This window comes from Dioscorea cayenensis, chromosome 2, assembly GCF_009730915.1.
Source record: "Dioscorea cayenensis subsp. rotundata cultivar TDr96_F1 chromosome 2, TDr96_F1_v2_PseudoChromosome.rev07_lg8_w22 25.fasta, whole genome shotgun sequence".
NCBI lineage: Eukaryota > Viridiplantae > Streptophyta > Magnoliopsida > Dioscoreales > Dioscoreaceae > Dioscorea > Dioscorea cayenensis.
In genome coordinates, this window is record NC_052472.1 from 19,467,942 (window position 1) to 19,493,775 (window position 25,834).

Below are 25,834 nucleotides of genomic sequence, written 5' to 3' on the forward strand. Positions count from 1 at the left end.
TTTCTTGTTTATCAGGTTTTGACTGAATTTTTCATCCGGCGGTGGAGTGCAGTTAGCTCAACCTTCTCTTCGTAGGTGAGTTTTTTCCCAAATCTAAAAACCCATAGCCAAAAGTGTTATTTTCATTTTTTCCCCTTTAATTCCTTGAATTTTTTTTTTAAATTTCTGTTTCTCTAATAAGAAAATACTTTATCTACATTTTTTTATATTTAATTTGTATATTGTTGAGATATTGATATGGTTTTGTTTTACTAATTTTAACTCAAATCCGTAATTTTTTTAAAAAAATTTAGATCATGTACATATTTCATATTTTATGAGGGTTTTTATGATTATTTTTTAATTATATGGATATTTCATTTGTCTGAATATATCTCATCAAATCTTATTAGATCTAAAAGTTTGTGATGATTCTGTGTTCATATTGTTGATTTTTTTAAAAATAATGTTATTGGATATGATAATGATTGTTAGGATGCTTAGATATTTCATTTGTAATTGTCTGAATAGATTTCATTAAACTTTAAGTTATATCTTGTGTTGTGATGATTTGGTATATTAAAATTGATGTTGATGATGCTTTTATATATATATTTTTTAAAACAATACTGTTAGAAGTTTTTCAGTCATATAAATGGAGATTATCATGTATGTTCAAAGTGAGAGTTCCAAGCTTTCACTTCTATAAACCAAACATGAAAAGTGGGATAGAAGCGCATGAACTTTAGTGAGCAACCAAACAGCAGGAAGTGACACTTCCATATAGAAGTAGGACTTCTACAGAAGTGGGAGCTCCTTACTTTCTCACTTCCATCCCACTTCTATAAACCAAACATCCCCTAACCGTAAATAACCTTAAAATAGACTATTATAGTCTCACGTGCAACTAGGGATGATAAGGGGGCGGGGCGGGGCGGAGGTGGGGGCAAGGCACGCCTCTACCATCCTCGCCCCGCCCCATCCCTTTTTTTTTCATAAACCGCCCACGTCGTCTGTCCTGCCCCGCTCATAGTTACAAATAAGTAACTAAAATTCTTAAAAACATTTTTAAAATAGTTTTTTTTTATAAAACATATACTTATAAAAACAAACTCATAAGAAATTTAAAAAAAAAATCATTTACCCCTACACTATATAATATTTATAACAAGTTAAATTAATAGCGGGGTGAGGCGAGGCATGGAAAAACCAAACCCGCCCTACCCCGCCCAAAGCTGCCCCGTTCGGGGAGGATCGGGTCGGTTTGGATTTTGCCATCCCTACGTGCAACCGAAAAAAAGTTAAATAGCATTTGTGTTATAAAAAAAGTGTTATGATCATAATGTTATAACAATGAGTGAAATGACCCCTAAATTAGGGCCAATGCCCACAAAACTTTTGGAATTATAATACTATGATAAAAAAATAAAAAAAAAACTTTTTTCATCAACTCAAAACCTATAAAACTTTATTTTGAATACAAGTAAAGCCAAAATGAATTGTTTATGATGAACAAGCACATATAGCACTCATGACGGTAAATGAGCTCATGTGTTTGAAATAAATAAAATGGTATAAATTACAATATCCACAAAAGTTTTAGATTTATAACATTATGACTAAAAAAATATTTTTTCTAACACAAACCCTATAGGTCACATGTGCAATATTTGTAAAAATAATAATTTGATTCGGCATACACGATAGCGCCACAAGTACTCACTCATTGGGGAAAAACCCATTTGTGCTTTACATGCTCTTAGAGTGAAGTTTTATTGGTTTTGTATTTGAAAAAAAATATTTTTTTTGGTCATAGTGTTATCAACCTAGGACTCTCCCTAAGCATAGCCGACTAAGGCCTACACCCCCATAATTTCTAGGGCCTCATAATTCATATTTTTTTTAAAAAAATTATATTTAACATTTTTATTTAGTATTATGCTATCCATATAATTATCATCTTGAAGATTTTAACTATTTTTTCAACTATAAAATGTGTAGCAAATTTGGCCTTATAATAGGACCCCGCAAATTTCCAGGGCCTTACAATTCATTTTTTTAAATATATTTAAAAATTTTTATTTACTAAAGATGTTGGCATCATTGAGAGCATAGTAAACCCAAACAAAGAATTCCAAAAGAAGACGAAAGTTATGAGGCTAATGCAGCAAAGTAAGAGGTGACTAGCGCTTTTAAGAGGAGATTTCTTTATCTTTCTCGGAATATCCCTCTTTCGTACCCAAGAGTAGCGGGATTTCTAATAGGAGCAAGCAATTCAAGGATTAGTTAGCACTACCTCAGATCCAAAAGGAAAGGAAGGAGAATAAGGGAAGGTGCTAAGCCTAATTGTAGCATGAGTAAGGGATTAAGTTGATTGCCCATTGGTTAAAGCCATTGGTCTCGCTTCAACCCACTTGGTGAAGTAGTCTATAACAGTGATAACAAAATAATGACTATGAGCAGAGGAAGAATTAGATGGTCGAAACCGGGTGTGAAAGAAAGACGTTGAAGGGGCATGGATGAAATCTCCATGTAAAATCCCTTCCTGCCACCTAAGCCCCTATAAATACATGGGTGAAGAAAGGGAGGAAGAAAAAGGTTGGTGATAGAAAGCAAAAAGAGAAGCCACCGGTTGAAGACACAACCACTTTTTTATACTCGAAAAATATTGCTCAGTCTGCCCAACCCTGCCCTTATTCATGCAACCTCTATGGTACCCAGTCCCTTGGAAGTTCGAGAAACCCTCAGAGCATTGAGAAGTTTTTTGGGAAAATCAGACGCTTTATGAGTTTTGAACATCTTCTTCACTATTTTCATCAATGTCTTCTTTGTAGCCTTTGCTTGACCATTGTAACATCACTGAGCTACACCTAGAAATACCAACTAATAAAGCCCCGAAATAGTTACCAGTTCTAGAGATGATAGGTGATAGGATTGGAGGCCTATACCAAATAGAGCTGAATTTCTTCAGCATTACATGATAATCATCCTTCTTCACTTTCCAGTGTCTTTCACTCTTAAGTGCCCGAACACTCAGCCTAGTGGGCGAGCATGACGGACTCTGTATTTGTGCACCTGCTGACACCTTTCAAAGCACTTTCACATGTGAACCGAGTCGTCTCGCGTCACTAATTTTTAGGGGCACTAGCACAAGCAAAAATGGGTGAAAAGTCTACTTTTTGAAAATGAGTAAAAAGACAGAAGCGAAAAGTACAAGCCTATGGGGTCGCTTCTGCAAATGGATAACTAGCACTAGATCTAAAGGATCTTATCCAGTGGGCATTAGCAGACTTTTATTCTTCGCTAGGTCCTTAGCTTTTGAAAAGCACTCGCAAGAGGTAGATGATTCCCTTTGGGGAAGAAGAATTTTTTTTCACTGGAGAAAGCTTTCTGCTTCCCAACCATGAATCTCTCCCTGTTAATGGTGACTGGAGGTTCAGTCAAGCAAGAATGAGGAAACTTTGACCTTGGAACAAGCACACTTGAAGAGTGTAGTACGATGGAGAGTTGTATGTTGTGTTCGGAAAGATGAATCACTCCCGAAAAAGAATTCTTGATTCTCTCCTAATTGGTTGGATCGTAGGTGTGATGATTTACTTCACATGAGAGGGGATGGAAGGAGCATTCAAGACTCTTGAGGTTGGCCGGAGGCCCCTCTTATTAGCCGGTAGCAAAACGAATAAGATGGCTCAAACCAAGTCGACTAGAATTACAAGAGGTCTAGCACGATTTTGCTTTCCTTATCTACACGCGCACTATGTTAGCACTGGTGAAAAAGAGGTCAAATTTACAGAATAATAAGGGGTGGGCCAGGTGCTTGTGGCCCCCCTGTGCAATAACTGCTTGTTGGACCCCACCCCTGTTTCCCTATAGGAGGCGAGGCTGTGTTTTTTCCTACCAGCCACCTAGTGGTGGCAGAAGACAAACTAGGATGGGCCCACATGGTTCGTGTTTTATTGCAAAGGAAGAGCTTCTCATTCTCTTATAGAAGCCCATGTCCACACGGGTTAAGCCCAGCAAAGCTGTAGGGAACTGGTCACTTGTAAAAGGCTATATGAGATCACTGCTTAGCCTGGCTATTATGCCAGCTTTGCTGTTCGAAAAGGGATTTATTTCAACCTATTAGTATTAGTATTAGTATATAAGTCGGCTGGCGACTCTTTACTTCAAGTTGAGCCCTTGTTAATGGGCCAAGGCATAATAAGGAAAAAAATCAAGTGATACTCTGAGATTTTGCACATGTCTACCTATGGTCCATCCAGTTGTTCCATATCTAGTCCCAAGCCGAAGAGGAGTAGTCACTAAAGTTTCAGCTCTCCCTTTGACTCCTTCTCCTTTCCCAACATCATCTTTAGGGGATTCAGGATAACACAAGTGCTGGTTAGTTCACTTGGGAGATCACCCTTCCATTTCGAAGTTTTTTCCTAGAAATCTCAACGTTGTCTAGCTTCACAAGTTGCCCCGCCCCAAGGAAGGCCTCTGGGCTAGTTTCAAGAAGGGTTGTCCTTCCCTCATCGCCACCTCTCTACCTACCCTCTCTGTCTATAAAGCCAAAAGCAAAAGCTCCCCGAGATGCCCTGATGACTACTATACTAAAAAAGGGGCCACCAACTAATTTTAACTTTAATTCCATCCTATAATTCTATCCATATAATAATTTTAAAAATTTCAACTATTTTTTTTTTAACTATAACACTTAATTTATTATGATATCAATGCACAACAAATTATCTTGAGAAATTTATTTTTTTTTAAAACTATAAAACTTATAATAGGGTCCCGCAAATTTCTAGGACCTTACAATTCATGTTTTTTTTAAATTATATTTAAGCTTTTTATTTACTATCATATGATCCTATCCACATGATTATAATTTTAAAAATTTGTAATTGTTTTTTAAACTCTAAAATTTACCTTATTTAATTTGTTTATTTGATTTATGATAATATTTTTTTTATTTTTCTTATATAATTTATTATTTGATAAAAAATAATTTAAAAATATTTAATATAAATTTTTCCTATGGCCTCATTTTCTCTAAGACCGGCCTATATAAATTCAAAACTTATGTACCCATACGTGTAATTTACCAATGTGGAGAGATACAAGCCTTGGCTTCCTCCGCCTCTCCACCAATCACATTTGTGACACGAGTATATAAATTGGTAGGTAAATTACTAATTACATACTTTATAATGGTGAAAAAATAGAGGCAAGTCACTTGTAGAACATCGTTGAGCGGATGGATTTGTGGGGACGAACCATTGGTCGGGAATCTTCTCAGACTGCTGAACATCAGTTGTTATGGGCTGGAGGCTAGAGAGGCCGGTGTGTCGAGCATGGGATGGATCGTGCATTGACCGAGGAAGTTGCAGGTCTGCTGGCACTTGGAAAGGAGGTGCGGGATGTGATGTCCGAGGTTTTGGGCAAGTCTTTATTTCCCTTGGAAGATGAGAGCAATCCCCCATTGGTGTCGCCCTGTCTTTGGTTTAATTACGGGGGTGTTGAGCTCTCATTGGTTAAGGATTCTTCCTCATTTTATCCACCTACTAATGTGCCGCCATGTGGGGTTTCTTTAATAATCTGGAATGTCGCGCCCGAAGTGAGCCTTGTGAAGAAGTCTTGGACGTTGGGCTACCATGTGAAAAGGGTTATGTGGACCTTATTATTTATTCTACGTGGGTGGGTTGCGATCCGATTGAATGGTTGGAGAGACTTCAAGTTGGAATTGGGTATGGTTGGCTTTGCGTTGGTATTTGCACTGGTTGGGACCGTGTTAACATCCTCAAGCAAGCCCAGAAACAAGAATGTGTTTCTGGAAGTGTTCGTCACTAGCGTTCGTTGCACTCTGGAGCTGATAGAGCCTCATGTCGACATCCCCTGTGGTTGACAATTCAGTGAGAGAGATCCGGGGCATTAGGGGGATTAGGATTTAGCTCTTCCGCTCCAGTCGACGGGAGTGCTTTTTTTCGTAGTCGCCTTATCTTATCCTTATCTTTATCGTTTCCTCTGTGTCTGTTTGTGTTTTCCACATCTAGTGGATTTTTTGTACCCTTTATCTTTTCTAATATTAGTGGTTTATCCACCTTTTCAAAAAGCCACTCGTAGAACAATGGCATTGTCATAAAATAGTAATGACAAGGTGCATGGTTTCGAAGCATTGTAGTTGTGTTGTTCATCATTGTTATAGGTATTGTTCATGGTATTGTTTAATGGGGTCGATGGGTCCTATATAGGATATGTTGTCTTTCTTCCCTCCAGAGTTACATGGCAAGAGGGATTTATTAGCTTGGTTTGGTAAATTTTTTATTTTCATTGCCCCATGTAATTCTACTTAGATTTATAAATACCTACGCTGGTGCATTGATGTATTTGCTTGTCTTTTAACAACCCCTTAATGAGGTGGCACTTGTAGCCTTTACCTGTAAAATATAAAAAATAAAAAAATAATTGAAGATCAACAAATATTTTTGAAAGATATATTTTTTAATTAATTTCTTGATATTTTCCCCAACATCCCTGCTATTCAAAATCTCAGTTGTGTGGTTAGATGAAAAGGATTGAGGAAAAAATCCCACCTAATAATATGAAAAAGAAAAGTCCTGACCTCTACTGCAAAGTAGTTTTTTTAAAATTATTATTAAATATTTATATACGAAAATTAATAGATAAATAATGCATTGAAAGGTTATAATTAATTTTATAAACTTGTTAACTCCAGCATTAACAAGTCATATATTAATTGTTTATTTTTTTTCATTTGTCAAAAACAATTCTTAAACCAAATGCATTGGAAAATAAATGACTCGATAAAAATATATATACATAATTAATCTTGTAAATTACAATTTTTTTAAATAAATAAATAAATTACATTAAAAAACATGCACGGAAGAAGTTAATATTCTAATCCATTCTATTTGTATCATTTTTTTTTTATATAAATCTGAAATTTAAACTTATATTTAAACAAAAATATAAATATTTTATACAAAAGATCCGGTATCAATTCACTAGTAGGGTGTTGGCTACAAGTATAGACTTTGACACTTTGTTTGGTATTATATGCAAATCATATATTAATTACTTTTTCATGAAAACATTTCTTTAAATTAGATGGGAATTAACGGCGCACGTTAGTACCAACCCTTGTAAGCATAGTCACTCAAAAGCGATCGTGCACCGCCCCGGCCTTTTTCCCTCTTCCTCTCTTTCTCTCTCGCATCGTCCCCTCACTCTCCCAAAGCTCTCGATTTGATCCATTTCCGCCATTAATCTCGATCTTTGAGCTCCATGGAGAGATTCCATGGCCAGAACTTGTGATCCCCCTTGAGCAATTCCACTTTTTTAGGGCCTGGTTTGTGTATCTTTTAACTGGTTTTGTCTTTGCGGGGGTTTGAAATTTCGAGCTCGGAGTTTGGGGGGCAAGATGGAGGGTTTCATGTTCTCCACGCCCATGATCATTTCTCCAGGTTGGTTGCATCCAGACCATAGTTTTTACTAGGATTCAGTGCGATTTGTGCTGTTTTGGCGTTGGGTATTGGAAAAGTTGGTATTTTGGCTGGATTTTTGGTTGAAATGAAGGAAATGGTGGTGCTTTCCTTCATGTGTTTAGTTAGATTGCCTATATAGAACCTCTTTTTGTTTTCTTTTCCCCTTTTATTATCATAGTTGTGGTTTTGATTTTGTTTGTTTTCTCACCATATGTGAAGAGTAGTGTAGAGTTATTTTTAATGCTTTGATGAATTTGAGTTTGTGTGATATTCAAATTCCATGGATCAATACTTGAGAAAGTTTCAATTATTTCATAGTTTTTTTTCTTTCTCAATATCATTTTTACAGTTACTTGTGTGCAAGGAGTAGAGAAGAGTCATGTTAACTTATGAATTTTCTCAGTCTTTGATAAGTTTGAGTGACTGTGATTTTGAAATTCCATTAATCAATATAATAGAAAATTTTAGTTGCAAGTGAACTTTAAGATATACACATATCTTTGCTATGCCTGAAACTGATCTGTATATCACCATATTATCTTTTGTGGAAGCCTTGATAAATTGAATAACCAGGATTTCTGATAAGTGAGTTGATATTAATGGAATCTTGTTTAAATTGTTTCTGATTTTGTGCATATTGTTGTAAAGAGCTTTTGGTCTGTGAAGTCATCAAATCAGTGAACTATTCAGTTGATCAAGCTTGTTCCTTTAAAATTTGTGTTATCATATGATTTGAGATAATTTTCTTTTATTGTATATATATATGTTTTATTTTTTAAAAACAAATGCTATTTTATATTCTCTTGCTTAGTTTTGCTTTCTGGACACTGATGGGAAAATTTCTTAGCAGTTAATGTGGAAGCTCATTTAGGTGATGTTGAGGAGATGATAGAAAATTCTGTGTCAAGGGAGTATTTTGTCCCTGATCGTGAACCAATACTGGAGCCATATGAAGGGATGGAGTTTGAATCTGAGGAGGCTGCTAGAACATTCTATACTACCTATGCTGCTCAGACTGGCTTCAAAGCTCGTGTTAGCTCATTCATTCGTTCGAAACGTGACAAGACAATTATTTCCCGTCAACTTGTGTGTTCTAGAGAAGGTTTCCGTTCAACTAAAGATCCGTGTGATGAAAGCAGAACCAAGAGGCCCCGAATGATAACTAGAGTGGGATGTAGAGCGATGATTATGGTGAAGAAACAAAGCTCTGGGAAATGGGTGGTTTCAAAATGTGAAAAGGTTCATAATCATGTTCTTGGTACACGAGGGAACGTGGTCATGTTAGATTATGACCCTTATGCACGTGAGGATGAAGAAATGATAGAAAATCCACTTGGAAGGGACTCTATTTTGCATGAAGGAGTAGGGAATGGGCTTGAAATGGTGGTTATTCCACCTGAAGGAGAACCGGGGCTTGAGCCACAGGTTGGAATGGAGTTTGAGTCTGAAAAGGATGCACAATCATTCTACAAGGAATATGCCAGGCATGTAGGTTTTAGGGCACGAGTCAGCTCATACTATCGATCAAAGCGGGACAATTCAATAATTTCTCGCTTGATGGTATGTTCCAAAGAAGGATTTCGTGCGAAGAAAGAAGAAGGTGTCGAAGAACGGCTTCAACGCCCTAGAGCTATTACGAGGGTTGGTTGCAAAGCTATGCTAATGGTGAAAAAGAGAAATTCAGGTAAATGGGTTGTTTCCAAACTGGTAAAAAATCATAATCATATGCTGACTCCAAGAACAGCATCAGATGATGAGCGATCTGAAGCTGAGGATGAAGATGTTGTGGAAATTGAGAAGGCATTAGATGTGCATGAAGGAGATGCAGTTTCAGAACCGCACGAAGGCATGGAATTCGAGTCTGAAGAGACAGCAAAGATATTTTACTTTGCATATTCGAGGAGAGTGGGCTTTAACATGCGTGTTAGTACATACTACCGTTCAAAAAGAGACAGATCTATCATATCTCGGCTGTTTGTATGCTCTAAAGAGGGATTCTATGTGAAGAAAGATGCAGGTGATGAAGGGAAGATTAAGAGGCCTCGAGAAGCAACAAGGGTTGGTTGTAGAGCCATGCTGATGGTGAAGAAAAATAATTCAGGTAAATGGGTTGTTTCAAAATTTGAAAAGGAGCATAATCATCCACTAGGATTTTTAAGAAAATCACGAAAATTGCGTAAAAGAAACCACCTTGGTGCTAATGCCAACACACAAAAGGACCAGATTGAAATGCAAAAAATTGGTGAGGAATCTCCAATCTCAAGATACAACAATCTTTTTCGTGAAGCCATTAAATATGCAGAAGTTGGAGCAACTTCTGAAGATGTCTATAATGTTGCCATGCGTGCTCTTCGAGATGCTGTGAAGAAGGTTACTGCTATCAAGAAAAATGTTGCAGTTCCCAAAAAAGGGATGCTTGCCAATGCAGATAATCTGGAGGTTGGTGACCACACGGATGATCAAGTTCAAGGCGCTTCACCTCTTATTCAAAATTCCCAAATGAGAACACAGCCTTCAAATCCTCTTCCAAAGTTAAGCCAAGATAAACTAACTCAAAGGTTGAGAAAATGCAATACATGCAAGCAGCCTAATGATAATACTAGCAGAAATTGTCCAACAAAACAGGTTACAATCTCCATTTGCCTGAGGTGTGTTTTTCAGATTTCCTTTCTTTTGCTTATTAGTTGTAACTTATCATTCTTCTCTGATATTGCAGCGGGTGAATGTTGTTCAAAATGCACCCATAAACATATCCTCTGATGAACCAGTTGGTCAGCTACTCAAGGATGTAGATCAATAGCATCACCAGCAACTGTAGCAGATGGTATGCATTTAATACAACTGAGACCAAAATGTCTGTACATGGGTCAAATGTCAGCCTGTATTCATGAACTAGTCTGTTATGGTTGCAGGTATGTAGTAGTTATAACTCAACTTATACTTTTTAAGATTTTATGGTACTCAAATTGTGTTCTTTGTATTTTTTATCAAACTTGGTTACAGAGCTGACTGAACCCTGTTAAAATGGCGGTCAAATTAGCTTTTGGTGCACCTCTGTAAATATGTGAAGGTGATATTCTTATTTCATAAGGCCAGTGACTTTAGAGAATTTTTCTTCCTTTTATGTTTATTAGATTATCTTAAATTCTCCAAGTTGATTGTTTGAGTTTGAAAGTCGTAGAAGGATGACCAATCCATTTGTATTCTTTGCAATTATGAGAATTTCCATTACAAATTTGCTTTCACATGTCAAAAGGCCTCTTTTACGATCCATAACAAAATCTATATTACTGCTAATTAATTATGACTGTATCCACCTTGAATAAAACTCTCTAGCCTGAACCAAAAGTTCTACGTTACAATGACTGCCATTGACATTCAATTATTGATTTCATCATGGAAAAACTGCAAGAGTGCTAATTCAATTCGCATTACTGTAGAAGGTTCATGGGCCTTTGTTTCTCTTACTCCAAATTCTTTTTCTAAATTCTTTTAATTACAAGTTAGAAACTTGGGAATCAGAATAGGAAACATTAAGCCCCTGTTTGGATGACACTAAATTTTATAAGAACGGTGTTCATTCCTATGGAATTTAGTATTACATAGGAAATTGTAGAAATGGGTGTTTGGACATTCTTTTTATAGGGTAAAATTACTATGAAAACATAGGATTCCATAGAAATTTTTTAAAGTGGTGGGAACCAAAATATTTTGGTTCCTTTGTTTTTCGGGTTGGGGGTTGGGTTGCCATTGTGTGCTTGGGCCATTTGGAGAAAGGAAAGGGGTAGGGCGTTTGGGGCTGGCCGCCAAGCCTCCGGTTACGGCACCTCCGGTCACCACACGCCTCCAGTCGCCTCCGGTCACCACGCCTCCGCCACCACGCTTTGATTAGTGGACTGGTATGGTTTCCTTTGCTTCTCTAAATCCTAGTTTTTTTCTCTGCTTCTCTGAATCCTAGTTTTTTTTTCTCTTTGATCCGTTTCTTCCTTTTCTCAATCAAAGATCTCAACTTTTCATTTCAAATTTGTAAAAAAATCCAATTTTTTTTTCCCTTTTGTATAATCAAAGGCATCAGATTCTGAGAAATGAGTAGCATGAGGTTGGCATGGAAGATTTTTGTTTGTCTCTATGAGGTGAGTTTCTAATCATGACTCTCATACTCTTCATTTTCTTCCTTTTTTTTTTAGTATTTTGGATAGATTTGAGCTTGGATTTTTTCTCGGGAAAGTAGAGAATGTTTTTTGGATGTTTGGCGATCAATTGTTATTGAGTGAAGGAGGAGCTTTGGAGGTGTTGCTTGTTACCTTTCTTGAAGATGATGGCAAGATGAAGCTCAAATTATTTTTAAACTCACAAAAGCTTCATATGATATCAAGTCCAATTATTGATGCACTCTATTCCTGCAATGAAACTGGAGCCATATATATTATTGAAGAAAAACAAAACATTGAGAAAAATAAAAACCTTTTTTATTTTCTTAAAAATAACTGAATTTTGTTATACCTGTTAGATACTATTAAACAAAATCCAATTATGCCATTTTTATTAATTAGGGGAAAACAAGATTTATCTATTAATTAGGGAAAAACAAAATTAAAAATTCCTATGAAAAAATTCCTGTGCACTCCAAACAACATTTTGTAGGAATTTTTTCTATAGAAAATTCCACAGGAATCATTTTTGAATCCTATGGAATAAAATTTCTGCGGAAAAATTTACTATGCATCCAAACAAGCCCTAAATGAAGATGGTAAAACTGTTCGGAATCGGATTCTCATCGATGATCGAGAGAGAAAAATAAAGTAGAAAACAATTACAAGTAAGACAAGACGATTTATGTGGTTCGGCAAGATTGCCTACATCCATGATCGCACTAGGGTTTTATTTCAATATCTAAAGCACACTTACATCTTACAAGGGGCTACCTATATATAGAAGAAATTTAAGGTATATCTGGATTTGAACTCTGAGGCATATCTGGGTTAGAACTCTGAGGTATATCTGAAAGAAAGTAAATCCTATCTGGGATTCTGGGTCCTAAACCTATATGGATACAAATCCTATCTGCGTATAATTTACAAGATTATCAAACTATAATCCTAACCATATACAAATTACCCTGGTATCCTACTGCAAAGCATTGTCCCCACACATCCAACCTAAACTGTTGCTCTCCCGCACCCCCTGCAGGGGGTGTCACACAATCAGGCTCCATATACCCAACAATCTCCCACTTGGAGACTGATCTTCTAGTATAAGCAGCCTCTTACAACCCTCATCTCTGTAGCTCAGATAATGCTCCTAGTGCGGTGCCTCCTCTTCATCAAGTAACTTGGAGGCCTACAGAGGCTATGCATAGCCTCAGTTTCTGGATGGTTACACTTTTTGTCAACATGTCTGTTGGATTCTCTACACCAAGTATCTTCTTCAGTGTTAGTGTCTCATCCTCAATCAACCACTGAAAAGCCTTCACCACAAGTTTGGCCTTGTACCTTTTCTTGTCATCATGATCTTCTTTGAAACGGTACACCCACTTGTTCTGTAAGGCTTTCTTTCCATCTGGCAACTTAGTCAACACCAAAGTTCGATTCTTCTCTAGAAAGTTCATTTTTTCTTTCATGGCTAACTTCCACTTGACAGAATCTTCCGCTTGCATAGCTTCTGCATAGTGCTCTGGCTCACCACCATCTGTCAACAATAAGTAGTACAGTATAGGAGAATAACTTCGTGTAGGTTTGGTTACTCTAGCAGTCCTTCTGATCAGTGTTGGTTACTAGTTCAGGGTCCTCATCTGGATTCTCTGGATTACCTTGAACTCTACTAGCAATGACCTCTTCATTGTTTTCTTCTAACACAACCTTTTCACTCCTTAGAATGTTTCTCCCTGCACTGTCATATTCTATTGCGAGCCTGTCTTTATACAACATGGTTTCATCAAAAGTATCGTCCTTATGCCTTATGATCTTTTTATTCTGGTCATCCCAAAGGCGAGAGCCAAAATAATTAGAACCATAACCAATTAGATAGCACTTTCTAGCTTTTGCATCTAATTTGTCTCTAGCATCATGATGTACATGTACATATGAAACACAACCAAATACCTTCAAATATGAAAGGTTTACATCCTTTCCTGTCCACTGCTCTTCAGGGATCTTGAAGCCTAGCGGAACTGAAGGTCCTCCGTTGATCAAGTATGCTGTCGTGTTGATTGCATCTGCCCCAAAAGGTTTTTGGTAGCCCTGCGTGTAATCTCATGCTTCTTGCCCTTTTGTTCAAAGTCCTGTTCATCTACTCAGCAATGCCATTCTACTCAGGTCTTCCAGAGACTGTTCTAATCATTCTGATCCCTTTCTCTGCACAGAACTCTTTGAACTTTTGGTTGTCATACTCTCCACCATTATCTGTTCTCAGACTCTTCATACTCAAGCCAGTTTGATTTTCCACCTCTGCTTTCCACTTCTTAAAAGTAGCAAGCACAACAGATTTATTCTTAAGAAAATAAACCCATATCTTTCTAGTGGAATCATCAATGAAGGTGACATAGTAGTGCAAGCCTCCATGAGATCGTACTGGAGCTGGTCCCCATACATCACTGTTCACCATTTGTAGCTTTTCTACCTTTGATACTCTCGCAGACTTTGGGAAATTGATTCTTTTATGCTTCCCATAAATACAGTCTTCACAAAGGCCTACATCAACCGTCTTCAAATCTAGCAATTTTTCCTTTTGATGCTAACAGTTTCATTCCTTTCTCGCTCATTTGCCCAAGTCTTCATGCCATAACTCTGAATCAACTGAAGAATATGCAACTGATTTTGTATCTTTGCTCTCTGAAGTCATGTATAATATTCACACCTTCCTACCTCGTGCCACAGTCATTGCATCCTTGGTTACTTTCCATGATCCTCCTCCAAACACGGTAGTGTATCCAGCATTATCAATTTGACTCATGGAAATCAAGTTCCTTTTCAGGCCTGGGATATGCCTGACTTCTTACAGCTTCCACTGTGTTCCATTGGCAGTCTTTATGTGAACTTCACTCTTCCCTGCAATCTCCAAAGGTTCATTATCAGTAAGATAAACCTTTCATATTTTCCTGCAGCATAATTATGTAGCAATTCTCTACAGAGTGTTGAGTGAAACAACGCACCTAAGTCCAGAATCCACAACTCAATAGGACTGTCAACACAACAAACAAGAGCATCATCAACATCTTTGCGGGCTGAATTTGCAGAATCGTTATCTTCTGATTGATTGTTTTTATACTTCTTTGGTGCCTTGCACTGCCTACTAAAGTGGCTTTGTTATCGCAATTCTAGTAGACAATATTTTTGCGAGCCTTTTTTTGACCATTCTGTTGACTCCTTCCTCTGCTTTGTATGCTCAAAGCTAATCCTGACGATTCTCTTGATTCTTTTCATCGAATATGCTCGCTCATAATTAAATCTCAGATATCATCCATCTTCAATTTCGCACTTCCTTACGAACTGCTCACCGCAGTTACTGTCGTAGATAACTCTCCGATAGGGATGATAGCAAAATCAGTGCCTTTACCACATCCTTAAACGTGATCTCCACAGAACTCAATTGAGTTGTAATCACATTGAACTCATTGATGTGATCTGTAACAGACGCACCTTCTACCATCTTCAAGTTAAATAGACAACGCATCAAATATACCTTGTTCGAGGCAGATGGTTTCTCGTACATATTTGATAGTGCCTTCATCAGATCCGCAGTTGTCTTTTCCTTGACGATGTTGAAAGCCACGTTCCTCACCAATGTCAGACGAACCACTCCAAGCGCCTGGTGATCAAGCAGATCCTAGACCACCTACTTCATCCTCTTTGGCTTCTTCCCTGATAGCGGTTCATGCAACTTCCTTTGGTAGAGATAGTCCTCTATCTGCATCTTCCAGAATTCGAAGTTCTTGCCATCGAATTTCTCAATTTGAACCTTGCCTTTTTCCACCATTGCTCCCACTCTTCTTCTCAAACTTAGGCTCTGGTACCAATTGTTGTGAATTGGATTCCCATTGATGATCGAGAGAGACAAATAACGTAGAAAACCATCATAAGCAAGACGAGACAAGATTTACGTAGTTTGACAAGATTGCCTACGTCCACGGCCACATTAGGGTTTTATTTCAATATCTGAAGCACACTTACATTTTATAAGGGGCTGCCTATATATAGAAGAAATCTGAGGTATATCTGGATTTGGATTTTGAGGCGGATTAGAACTCTTAGGCATATCTGAAAAAGTGTAAATCATATCTGGATCCTAAACCTATATGGGATACAAATCTTATCTGGGTACAATTTACAAAATTATCAAACTATAATCCTAATCATATAGAAATTACTCTTGTATTCTATTGCGGGGCGTTGTCGCTGCATCTCCAACCTAAACCGATGCTCTCCCGCACCCCTGCAAGGGGTGTCACACAATCAGTCTCCACATACCCAACAAAAACGACTTCAATCAGAATTGTGTAGTGACCAGATTGATACATGTAGGTTCCACTCCTCCATGGTGACTTTCCAGGAGCATGTATTGTATTTCACAGTCTTGATCTGAAAAATGCATGAATGCATTTGCTGCCAAATGATTTCTCAAGGAAATGTTCAATCTTGGTTCTAGTTTGGATTTCTATATGCCTTGTGCACGCCTTGTCTGAGTTAGATGAATAATCTAGCAAGAGAACATATACATCCCAAAAGTAGACGAATAATGAAATTATTTTGTGTCCATCTTTAGATATAACAACAATAGGTTCTTGTCACCAGCTAGAGCCTTGATATTTGGTAATGGTATATATCCAATTAAGTAATTTGGTTTGGAACTATAAGTGGAGGTTCACTTTGAAGAATGAGATGTATGACAGTGCTTGTTAGTTGCTTGTTTTCTGTATGTGATACTGTCAATTTCTGAGCTTTAGGGGATGATTGTCATTGCCATTTGAATCCTTTAAAAGGCTTTACAGTCATTGAAAGCTTTTTTTATTCTATTAGATGAGTGATTGGACATGTCAAGGAAGAGTAGAGCTTTTACAACCCGTACTGTCATGCAAAATTCCATCTGCTTTTCTTTGAGATTATCATTAATACTCAATGAACACATTGAACACTTCATCACAATCATCAAATTGTACTCTGCTCTGCCTGCAGGCTGCTTAAAGTACGTGGGACAGTCAAGGATGCTCGGAAGTCTGTAGAGTAAGTAATTTGTTGAGTTAGCTTGAAAGAAGAAAGGTATATTTGCTGTATTCAGTATCTCCTTTCTCTCATGCTATATGTAAGATAAAGAAGACATCCTTATACCATAGGCCACTGTTTTTACGGCGCAACATTGATCATTTCCAGTGAGTTAGTAATCCATCTTTGTGTTGTCCCCTGTATATAAACTTGGTTATTGTTTTATTTGGCATAGTTTTGATAACATTAGCACATCAGCAGTTGCAGGTTCTTCAATATATTTTGTGTAATGTTTGTTTCTTAAGTCTTTGGTGTGATAATAATATTTTAGAGCATGGCATCCGCTAGAAACGAGGGAAAGATGAGTCACAAGAGGCAAATAATCTCACTTGAAGTTTATATGTATGTATGTATGTATGTATGTATAATTGTTAATGTATTGAGAATTCACAACAAAGGGCGAAGATGTTAACCAATTTTTAGATGCTAAATCTGAAAATAATAAGTACAAAATAGTTTTGGAATCTTAAAAATGGTTTTTTGTTTTTGATTATTGGTAGTTGCAATTATTTATTTGGGTTTTTATCTTTTTATGTCCTCAAAAAAGAAATTATGTGTATTTTAATATAACTTTTAGCGACATACCATCTTCTTATTTTATTAAAATAATAATTTTTTGTGATTATAAAATCTATTTTTAAATTATTTTCAGTATAATTTAAAGCTCATATGATATAAAAGAAACTTATTTTCTAGTCCGTCATAATTCAACTAAGTCATGAGTAAAACTCGAGTCCAAATTTGAACTTGGACTCTCATCTTTCAAGGAGAGAAATAAAATATCAATTATCAATCATCTTATTGCAAGGGGGGTTTTAATTTTTTTTTTCCAAGTTTACACATATTGCTAAAAATTACAAAGAGTGACAGTGTTACTTTTTTCCTCTGTCAATATGATAATTTAATGTTTTTGGTTTTTGGTTTTTTTTTAAAAATATTCTTGGCATATCTGCATGCTATGGTTTAGATCTAATGGGGTAGGAACGGAGCTGAAACGAAAATTGAAGGAAAGATGAGAGGAAAGGGTTATATGAGTTAATTTGGAAAAGTGAGAGGTTGGCATTAATTCCAATATTTTTAGGGGGTGGCAGGCAGGTAAGTAGCCTACTATTTTTGTTTCTGATGCTGCTCTTTTGCATAAAGCTGACTGAATTACTGTCGGATAAACATATACCTAACTAATATGCTATTATTTTTTTTTATAAAAATATGAATAAATCTTGCATGAGGGATGGGTACACGTGAGGAGTTGAGCTCTTTAACATCTGTATCCTCCACTTATGAGAACTGGGATTCAAACTCATTTTCTCAATTGAACAAATATTTTATGCAGATGATCTGATACTAGTTGTTAGCAATATGACATTTTTATATTTAAAAAATTACGTATATTTTCATTAATGTTAGACACATTTTCATCAAGATATAATACAACTTTAAATTGCTTTATCGTGTTGGAATTCACTCTTTTTATGTACATTTTATGTTTAAAGGAATTCTAGATTTAAATGCATAAATTTTATAACAGCTTATCCGTTACATTATTTTTATTTTTATTTATATATAATTTCTAAAGTTTTTCAAGGTTTGAATGAAATTTTTAATAATCATTTAATCAAGAAAAAAATATATTTTTTTCATATTCACATTTTATAAATTTTTTTAGTTAATATTATAATAATTCAGCATTAATCCCCTTGACTTCTATGAGAAAGTCAACAAGTTGACTCTTTCCCTAATGTATGATAAAGACATACTAGTAAAAAAAATATGTGTCCTGTCTTGTCCTCATTGTTAATAATCATATAGAGAATTACGAAAAACTATTTTTTTGCTGCAAAGTCTTAAAAAATCATATTACTTACTAGAATTATATAAATTTTACTTATTTCAAGAAAAAATATATTCAAATAAATAATGCAGATAAACATTGGCATCTATGCAGAAGATTATTCTTTTTTTCTTTAAAATAGATGCAACTAAAAAAGTTCAGACAATTTTCTGAAGAAAAGGAAATTTTTAGAATATGCACAAAAAAAAAAACAAAACAAAAACAAACAAACTAAAGACTAAACATTGTATAACGGCGTAGAGATGACACCAAAGAGATCCACTGCTATTTTCACACCCCAAATCTTCAATTCATTTGAATCCAACCGTTACAATTTGATAACCAAGGGGTGGAATTAGAAAAATTAAGGGTGTAAATAGAGAACCCCGGAATATCAAAAGCCATGACAGACCTCCATAAAAAGCTAGAGTTTTGGTTGTTGGAGAAACAGAGCTTGAATTTCTCCGCTGTTTGCTTGAGAGGTTGATAAAGTTAGAGCCTTTCCATTGCCTCTTGGATCTCAGAATCATAAAGTCATGAGCTTGAAGAACATTGTAAGCGCTCTGTTGATCTCTTGATCTTTGTTCAATCAAAACCTTTCCTTTATTTATTTATTTTTTTTTTTGGTCTTTTTTGTATAATTAGGATGATCATTCTGTGTTTCTCTTTTTATTTCTTGCTTATAATTCAATCTATGTTGCTTTTCTCTTGCAATTTTGGACATGAGAGACAATTCAATCATGAAAATTCTGCATATTTGCTTTTCTTCTTTTCTCTTTTTTGATTATGAGATAGTTTCTGTATTTTTGTTTTTTTTTTCAATCAATTCAATACATCTTCAGATCTGGGAAGTCTGGACGAGCAAGATGTTTTTGTACTTTCCTGCTTTCTTGGAGAAAGTTCAAGTTTTTAATCTGTTAACATTAGTGTAAGATCTTCAGATTAATATTTGTTATGAAAAAAGCTTCAGATCTGTATTACTTTTGCTGGTTTTTCAGCCAAGTGTAGAGATTTAATCACTCCCTCATTTCAGAAATCATCAGTGCATTAAGATGCTCAAAGAATTCTATTCTTACTAGGCAATTATGAGTCTTTTTAATTTTTTCTTTAGGAATTTGAATTTTGGTATTACATTAGTTTTTGATCATGTACATAACTCAACACTTTGGATTCTGCATTTTCCTGATTATTTAATTTTCGTAGAGCTTTCCATATAATATCTGTTTCATGGAGTTGCTAAGAATCTGAGATCTCAATGCCAAATGAAGATAAATGAATGGAGTTTCAACAAGGAAACTCCGAGGTTGAGAATGAAGCATTATCAGCAAAATTTGTGAGAAATGTATCATCATCTTCTTCAGCATTTTTTTCTGCAATTCAATCCCCTTTCCTCTCTCCACGAACCACAAAATTTCCAATATGTGAAATTGTCCAACCGAAGAGTTCAAACTCATCAAACTATTACACTAAAAGAAGCGTCGATCCTCTTGTTTCACAAGCTTTTGCCAAACAATTAGAATCTTCATCAAATGCCGACATTTTGGCTTCAGATGATTTTGGAACACCGAGCGCAGTTGTAGAAAACTTTGAGTTCAATGTGCCTTCAAATTGTTTCTGCCATGGTGGCAGCTCATCAGACTGCAGCAATGGGACTAGTGCTGAAAATTTACTTAAAAATGGAAGCCAGGTGAAATTCAGTAGGAGTCAACTAACAAATTCATTTGATCAATCTTCGGCATCAATTTCTTCGTGTAGCAAAACATTTAGTTATGATGTGTACATAGGCTTTCATGGCCGGAACCCTTCTTTGCTCAGGTTTGCTAATTGGCTTCGTGCAGAATTAGAGGTTCAAGGAATTCGGTGTTTTGTGTCAGATAGAGCTCGATGCAGAAATCCTCGAAGTCATGATACAGTGGAAAGAATAATGAATTCTTGCGCTTTAGGAGTGGTGATCCTCTCAAGAAATTCTTTTAGCAATCCTTACAGCATTGAGGAGCTAAGGAACTTTTTAGGCCGGAAAATTCTGGTTGCCATTTTCTTTGATTTGCGTTTCAGTGATTGTCTTGCAAGAGATGTGATTGAGAAAAGGGGGGAATTGTGGGAGAAAGATGGTGGTGAATTATGGTTGTTATATGGTGGTGAAGAGGAGGAATGGAGTGAAGCTGTTGATGGGCTTTCCCGGGTTTCAGATTCACATTTAGAGGCAAATGATGGCAATTGGAGGAATTGTATATTCGAGACGGTGATTCTTTTGGCTACAAGATTAGGCTTGAGGAGTGTAGTTGAACGAATAAAACGGTGGAAGGAAAGAGTAGAAGAAGAGGAGTTTCCTTTTCCTCGAAATGAAGAATTTGTCGGGCGGGAAAGAGAACTCTCTGAACTTGAACTTCTTTTGTTTGGGTATGTCAGTGGAGATGGCGAAAGAGAACTGCTTGAAGCCAAATCAAAGAGGAGGAGAAAGAGCTTGAGAACACATCAACAGATAGAAGACGGCAATAAAAGTAAAGAAATATTCAGAAATGTTCAGCGGAAAAGATATACAAGGATTGTTTATGGTAAAGGCATTGCATGTGTGGCAGGAAAATCAGGAATCGGAAAAACAGAGCTTGCTTTAGAATACGCTTACAGATTCTCGCAAAGATACAAGATGGTTTTATGGATGGGAGGTGAAGCAAGATATGTGAAGCAAAATTTTTTGGATCTTCGAAATTTTCTTGATGTTGATCAGAGTGATGAAAATTGTCCTACTAAAAACAACAAGGTAAAGAGTTTCGAGGAGCAAGAAAGAGCGGCAATTGATCATGTAAGAGAAGCACTCATGCAAGACATTCCCTACTTGGTTGTAATCGACAATTTGGAGAACGAAAAGGATTGGTGGGATCAAGAACTTGTTATGGACCTTCTCCCACAATTCAGAGGAGAAATTCACATTATTATTACAACCCGTCTTCCACGGGTTATGGATTTGGAGCCGATCAAACTTTCGTATTTGTCTGGTCTTGAGGCAATGTCGTTGATGAAGGGAAATGTGAAGGATTATCCCGTCATGGAGATCAATGCGCTCAGAGTAATAGAAGAAAAACTTGGCAGGTTAACACTTGGTTTGGGAATTGTAGGAGCTATACTTTTCGAGCTTTCTATAACCCCAAGCAAACTTCTTGACACTATAAACAGAATGCCGATAAGAGATTCGATATGGTCTGATGGAGAAGCTCATATACTAAGACAACACCCATTCCTCATGCAACTATTCGATGTTTGCCTTTCGATATTTTATTATGCAGATGGTTCCCGGAGTTTAGCAGCTCGAATGTTTCTTGTTAGTTCTTGGTTTGGTCCTACTGCTATTCCAATTCCGCTTCTTGCCATGGCTGCACACAAGGTCCCTGGAAAGTATCATGGCACTGAAAAGTGGCAGAAAATTTTTCGGGCATTAAATTGCATCATCAAATCAACTAAAATAAAAAAATCAGAGATTGAAGCATCATCGATGTTAGTAAGATTTGGCATTGCAAGATATTTAACCAAATACGACGCTATTCATTTCCATGAAATCATTAAGATCTACGCTCGCAAACGAGGATCAATTGCAATAGCTCAGGCAGTTGTTCAAGCAATCTCTCATAGAAGTTTTGCTTCTCAATATTCTGAGCATCAATGGGCAGCCTGTTTCTTACTATTCGGCTTTGGCACCGATCCTATTACAGTGAATTTAAAACCGCCGGAGTTGCTTTTGTTCGTGAAACACATTGCTTTACCTCTTGCAGTTCACACATTCATCAAATTCTCTCGCTGTAATGCTGCATTAGAACTTCTTCGGCTTTGTGCTGATGCTTTAGATGCCGCTGCAGAAACAATGTTATCGCGAGCCGACAAATGGCTTGGCAGGTCATTCTGCTGTCAAAAGCCGAATAATTCAGTTACTCAATACACATACATTTGGCAAGAATTGGCTCTCCTGAAAGCTGGAGTATCAGAAGTTAGTGCAAAACTAATGCTTCAAGGTGGAGAATATCACATTGCTGAAGATTTGATTCGGCAAACTATTTACATAAGAAAATCAATCTATGGTGAGTATCATGCAGATACAGTATCAGCTCAGGAAACATTGAACAAGTTAGGAAGTGTTTTCATGAACATGCAATTGAACTGAATTTGTATTATTTCTGAAACAAATAATAATGTATTTATTCATTGGATTTCCTTTTTTTTTTGTTAATTAGAAAATCATGAAAAATATGAAATGATGCTTACATAGAGAGATTAACCAAAGCCAAAGGACCTTTTATCATGCAGCACTAGCCCCTTTGATTTGCAACTCAATCTCTATGCCGCCGGATGAGACTAAATGATTGGACGATCAATTTTTACTCGTATGCATTCCCCTTGTTGTATATGCTGTTATCGTATTTATAAAAAAGTAAAAATAAAACAAAATAAAAATTAACCGTGGATCATGTGGACCAATGGTCAATGCTGTCATACATTATAACCATCTCAATCACCCAACAACTTGTGATGACTTTAGGAAGCAAACTTTAATATTTTTGGTGCTATGATTGAGTGACACTCTACCAAACGTCACAAGGGCATCATTGATGAAAGAAGGTGATTTTCTTTTTTTAATATATAAACCCTCTCTCTCTCTCTATATATATATGTATTATTGAAAAAACTACTATCATCCCTGATAATACAAAATATATTGTTCCATTACTTCAGGATCTTTGAGCAAGGAAGATTTTATTGCTTCAAATTTTTTATATCTTATAAGGAAGAGTTCCTCCTTATTCCTTAAGGATGGAAAGCTCAAAACCACTTGAATAAAATCAAGTGTGCCTCTAGTTTTATTGAAGTCCAACCTAGATGCCAAAAAAAAAAACTTGTCATTTGTACATAATATAAAGACCAAGATTAGATGTTAGAGACAACTGACATTTTTACATAAAATAATTAACGTCTTTACATAAAGACCAGGACTAGATGTCAGAGACAACTGGCATCTTTACATAAAATAATATCTTTACAAAAAGATTAGAATTAGAAGACAGGAACAATTTGAAGCAAAATGATGCAAGACCTTCGCTTTTATAGGCTTCTAATTAGTTTTATTTCTGTTTTTAATTTATATATTTTATTTTATTTTAAGAATTTTTTTAGTATTTTAGGATTTTTTTTTTAGGGTTTCCATTATAACAAATGCTTGTAATTTTCAAGCAATAAAGGTATTGATCGGTGTATTCACTACGTCATAGTTGCCATTTTTACAAAAGGTAACATCTTTACATAAAAATCGTTAACATTTTTGTGCATGTTCCAAGTTATGTTATTTTGGGTCCACTAAAATATCAACATTCTCGTATATTAAAAATAACAAATTGATCCCATTTTAATAATTTTTTTATTTAAACTATTGACATAACTTACCAAATTGAAACCTGGCAACACTATCCCTTTATTTTTTTAATAATATTTATTTAAAATATTCATATGTCTTCCAGTTTGCATATGAATAATTTCTGTTGTTTCAACTAATTACTCAAAAGTCAGGATGGCCGAGTGGTCTAAGGCGCCAGACTCAAGTTCTGGTCCTCGTGAGAGGGCGTGGGTTCAAATCCCACTTCTGACATTCTATAACATCTTTTTTTATATTTATTTATGTAATACATAATAAATGGATAACTTTTTACTAGTCCAAATAATAAGTAAAATTTTATTATTATTATTTTAAAAATGCAATTTAGTTAATATTAATTAAAATTAGATTTTTTTTTTAAATACATATGTGTATATATATATATATATATATATTCAAAGCCAATTCCAACACAACCAAACAAACGCTGCCCTGCCACACTTGAGTTGGTTCGGTTTTAAATTTTCCTCCCTAATATAAATAACACTTTTATTTAGTTATCAATTTTCCCTCACTCTTTTACATAAATTCAGAACCAACAACTGTTATGTTCTAAACAAGATATATGAACTTACTTTTTGAGGAAATATATGAGCCTTATCAAATAAAAGTGAAGTAGAAAAATTGTAAATTCATAATCAAGAAGAAAAAGGTATGAGTAGTTGTATAATGTATAAACAAAAATCCAAAAAATTGAATTGAAACTTTTGATTAACCGGTTCGGATGGTATAAAAATGTTAGAGTTTGTTGGGATCCGTCCCTAAATGAAAAATATACAAATACTCAATTCCATTATATTAGTGGTTCAGATAGTATAAAAATGTTCAAGTTTTTTGATCCGCTCTTCAATGATATATATACACAGTCCCATTATATTAGTGGTTCGGATATTATAAAAATGTTCAAATCTGGGATTCACCCTTGAATGATATATATATACACACACACAAATTCTATTATATTAGTAGTTTGGATAGTATAAAAATGTTAAGTTTGGGATCCATCCTAAATGATATATACACACAATTCCATTATTTTAGTGGTTTTACAAATGTTCAAGTTTGGGACTAGTGAAATGTATTTGCAAATCAGTGAAACGTATTTGCAAAATAAGTTAATTGGAAAAGTGACAAAGTTATTGTAAAATTTAAAATTCATTTGAATTAAATTTCATATTTAGTTGGTAAAAATTAATTTAAAACTATATAAGAAATAATCGATTCATATATTGTGTACCCAATTAATGGGGCGTTTGGTTGGATGTAGTTGAAAATGCAATGGATTTGTATTTATAAATTCTTGTATTTAAAAATTCAAAAAAGTCAAATTCAGTGTTTGGTTGAATGTATTTGTAATGTTGGATCACAAAATTTGGTGTTTGGTTGCAAGGATTTGTAAATTTGGATTTATAAAACATGTATTTGGTTTGATGTGTTTTTGCCTGAATTACATGTTATAGTTACCCATGGTGAGGTTACTCTCATCCAACATGATATTATAAATAATTAATATATATTATAAAATATACATTTTATTTTATGTAAATATGCATTCAAATTTTAAATATTATAAGTAATTAATATAATTATTATATACTTGATTTATTATAATAAAATATAATATATTAATTATTTATTCAAATAATTAATTTAATATAATATATCAATTATATATTATACTACTAGTATTAATTACACTATACTTATATTTTATTTAATATTTTATAAAATAGTGATTAGTTTTATAAAATTAATATACACTCAAGCAAAAGCAAAATAGGGATGAAGCCACATGGTACTTTTTGCTGTATTTGTTTTTGTTTGGATAGCCAGAAATTATGCCATAATCCGTACAATA

The 25,834-nt window shown here is 35.3% G+C and overlaps 2 protein-coding genes and 1 non-coding gene across 8 annotated transcripts; all 3 read left to right on the forward strand.

Annotated features, from left to right (window-relative positions):
- The first annotated feature begins 7,138 nt into the window (after positions 1-7,138).
- On the forward strand, positions 7,139-16,993 carry LOC120271499 (protein FAR1-RELATED SEQUENCE 12-like). 4 transcript variants are annotated; one of them, XM_039278200.1, is made up of 6 exons: positions 7,139-7,451; positions 8,323-10,097; positions 10,189-10,384; positions 10,476-11,371; positions 11,541-11,605; positions 16,643-16,990. In XM_039278200.1, exons 1-3 carry the CDS (start codon positions 7,409-7,411, stop codon positions 10,270-10,272), a joined length of 1,902 nt encoding a protein of 633 aa, XP_039134134.1. In that variant the 5' UTR covers positions 7,139-7,408; the 3' UTR covers positions 10,273-10,384; positions 10,476-11,371; positions 11,541-11,605; positions 16,643-16,990. The 4 variants fall into 4 exon arrangements, with proteins under 4 accessions (XP_039134134.1, XP_039134140.1, XP_039134128.1 ...); XM_039278206.1 differs by having other exon boundaries at positions 8,323-10,120; positions 10,476-11,605; positions 16,643-16,993; XM_039278194.1 differs by having other exon boundaries at positions 10,476-11,605.
- Positions 16,994-18,944: 1,951 nt separating this feature from the next.
- LOC120278793 lies at positions 18,945-22,759 on the forward strand. Of its 3 annotated transcripts, none has more exons than XM_039285537.1 (2): positions 18,945-19,114; positions 19,403-22,759. In XM_039285537.1, the coding sequence occupies exon 2, from the start codon at positions 19,837-19,839 to the stop codon at positions 22,711-22,713; it is 2,877 nt and encodes a 958-aa protein (XP_039141471.1). In that variant the 5' UTR covers positions 18,945-19,114; positions 19,403-19,836; the 3' UTR covers positions 22,714-22,759. The 3 variants fall into 3 exon arrangements, with proteins under 3 accessions (XP_039141471.1, XP_039141463.1, XP_039141476.1); XM_039285529.1 differs by having other exon boundaries at positions 19,764-22,759; XM_039285542.1 differs by having other exon boundaries at positions 20,399-22,759.
- Positions 22,760-24,105: 1,346 nt separating this feature from the next.
- On the forward strand, positions 24,106-24,189 carry TRNAL-CAA. The gene has a single exon. It is a non-coding gene; the product is annotated as a tRNA-Leu (tRNA).
- Positions 24,190-25,834: the final 1,645 nt, after the last annotated feature.

What these genes read in the sequence shown, in the direction of transcription:
- LOC120271499 (XM_039278194.1), top strand. Translation starts at nt 7,409, where the DNA reads ATGGAGGGTTTCATGTTCTCCACGCCCATGATCATTTCTCCAG. An exon ending in GCCCATGATCATTTCTCCAG is followed by an intron (nt 7,452 to 8,322) that starts GTTGGTTGCATC and finishes ATTTCTTAGCAG; the next exon opens with TTAATGTGGAAGCTCATTTA. An exon ending in GAAATTGTCCAACAAAACAG is followed by an intron (nt 10,098 to 10,188) that starts GTTACAATCTCC and finishes CTGATATTGCAG; the next exon opens with CGGGTGAATGTTGTTCAAAA.
- LOC120278793 (XM_039285537.1), top strand. Translation starts at nt 19,837, where the DNA reads ATGGAGTTTCAACAAGGAAACTCCGAGGTTGAGAATGAAGCATTATCA.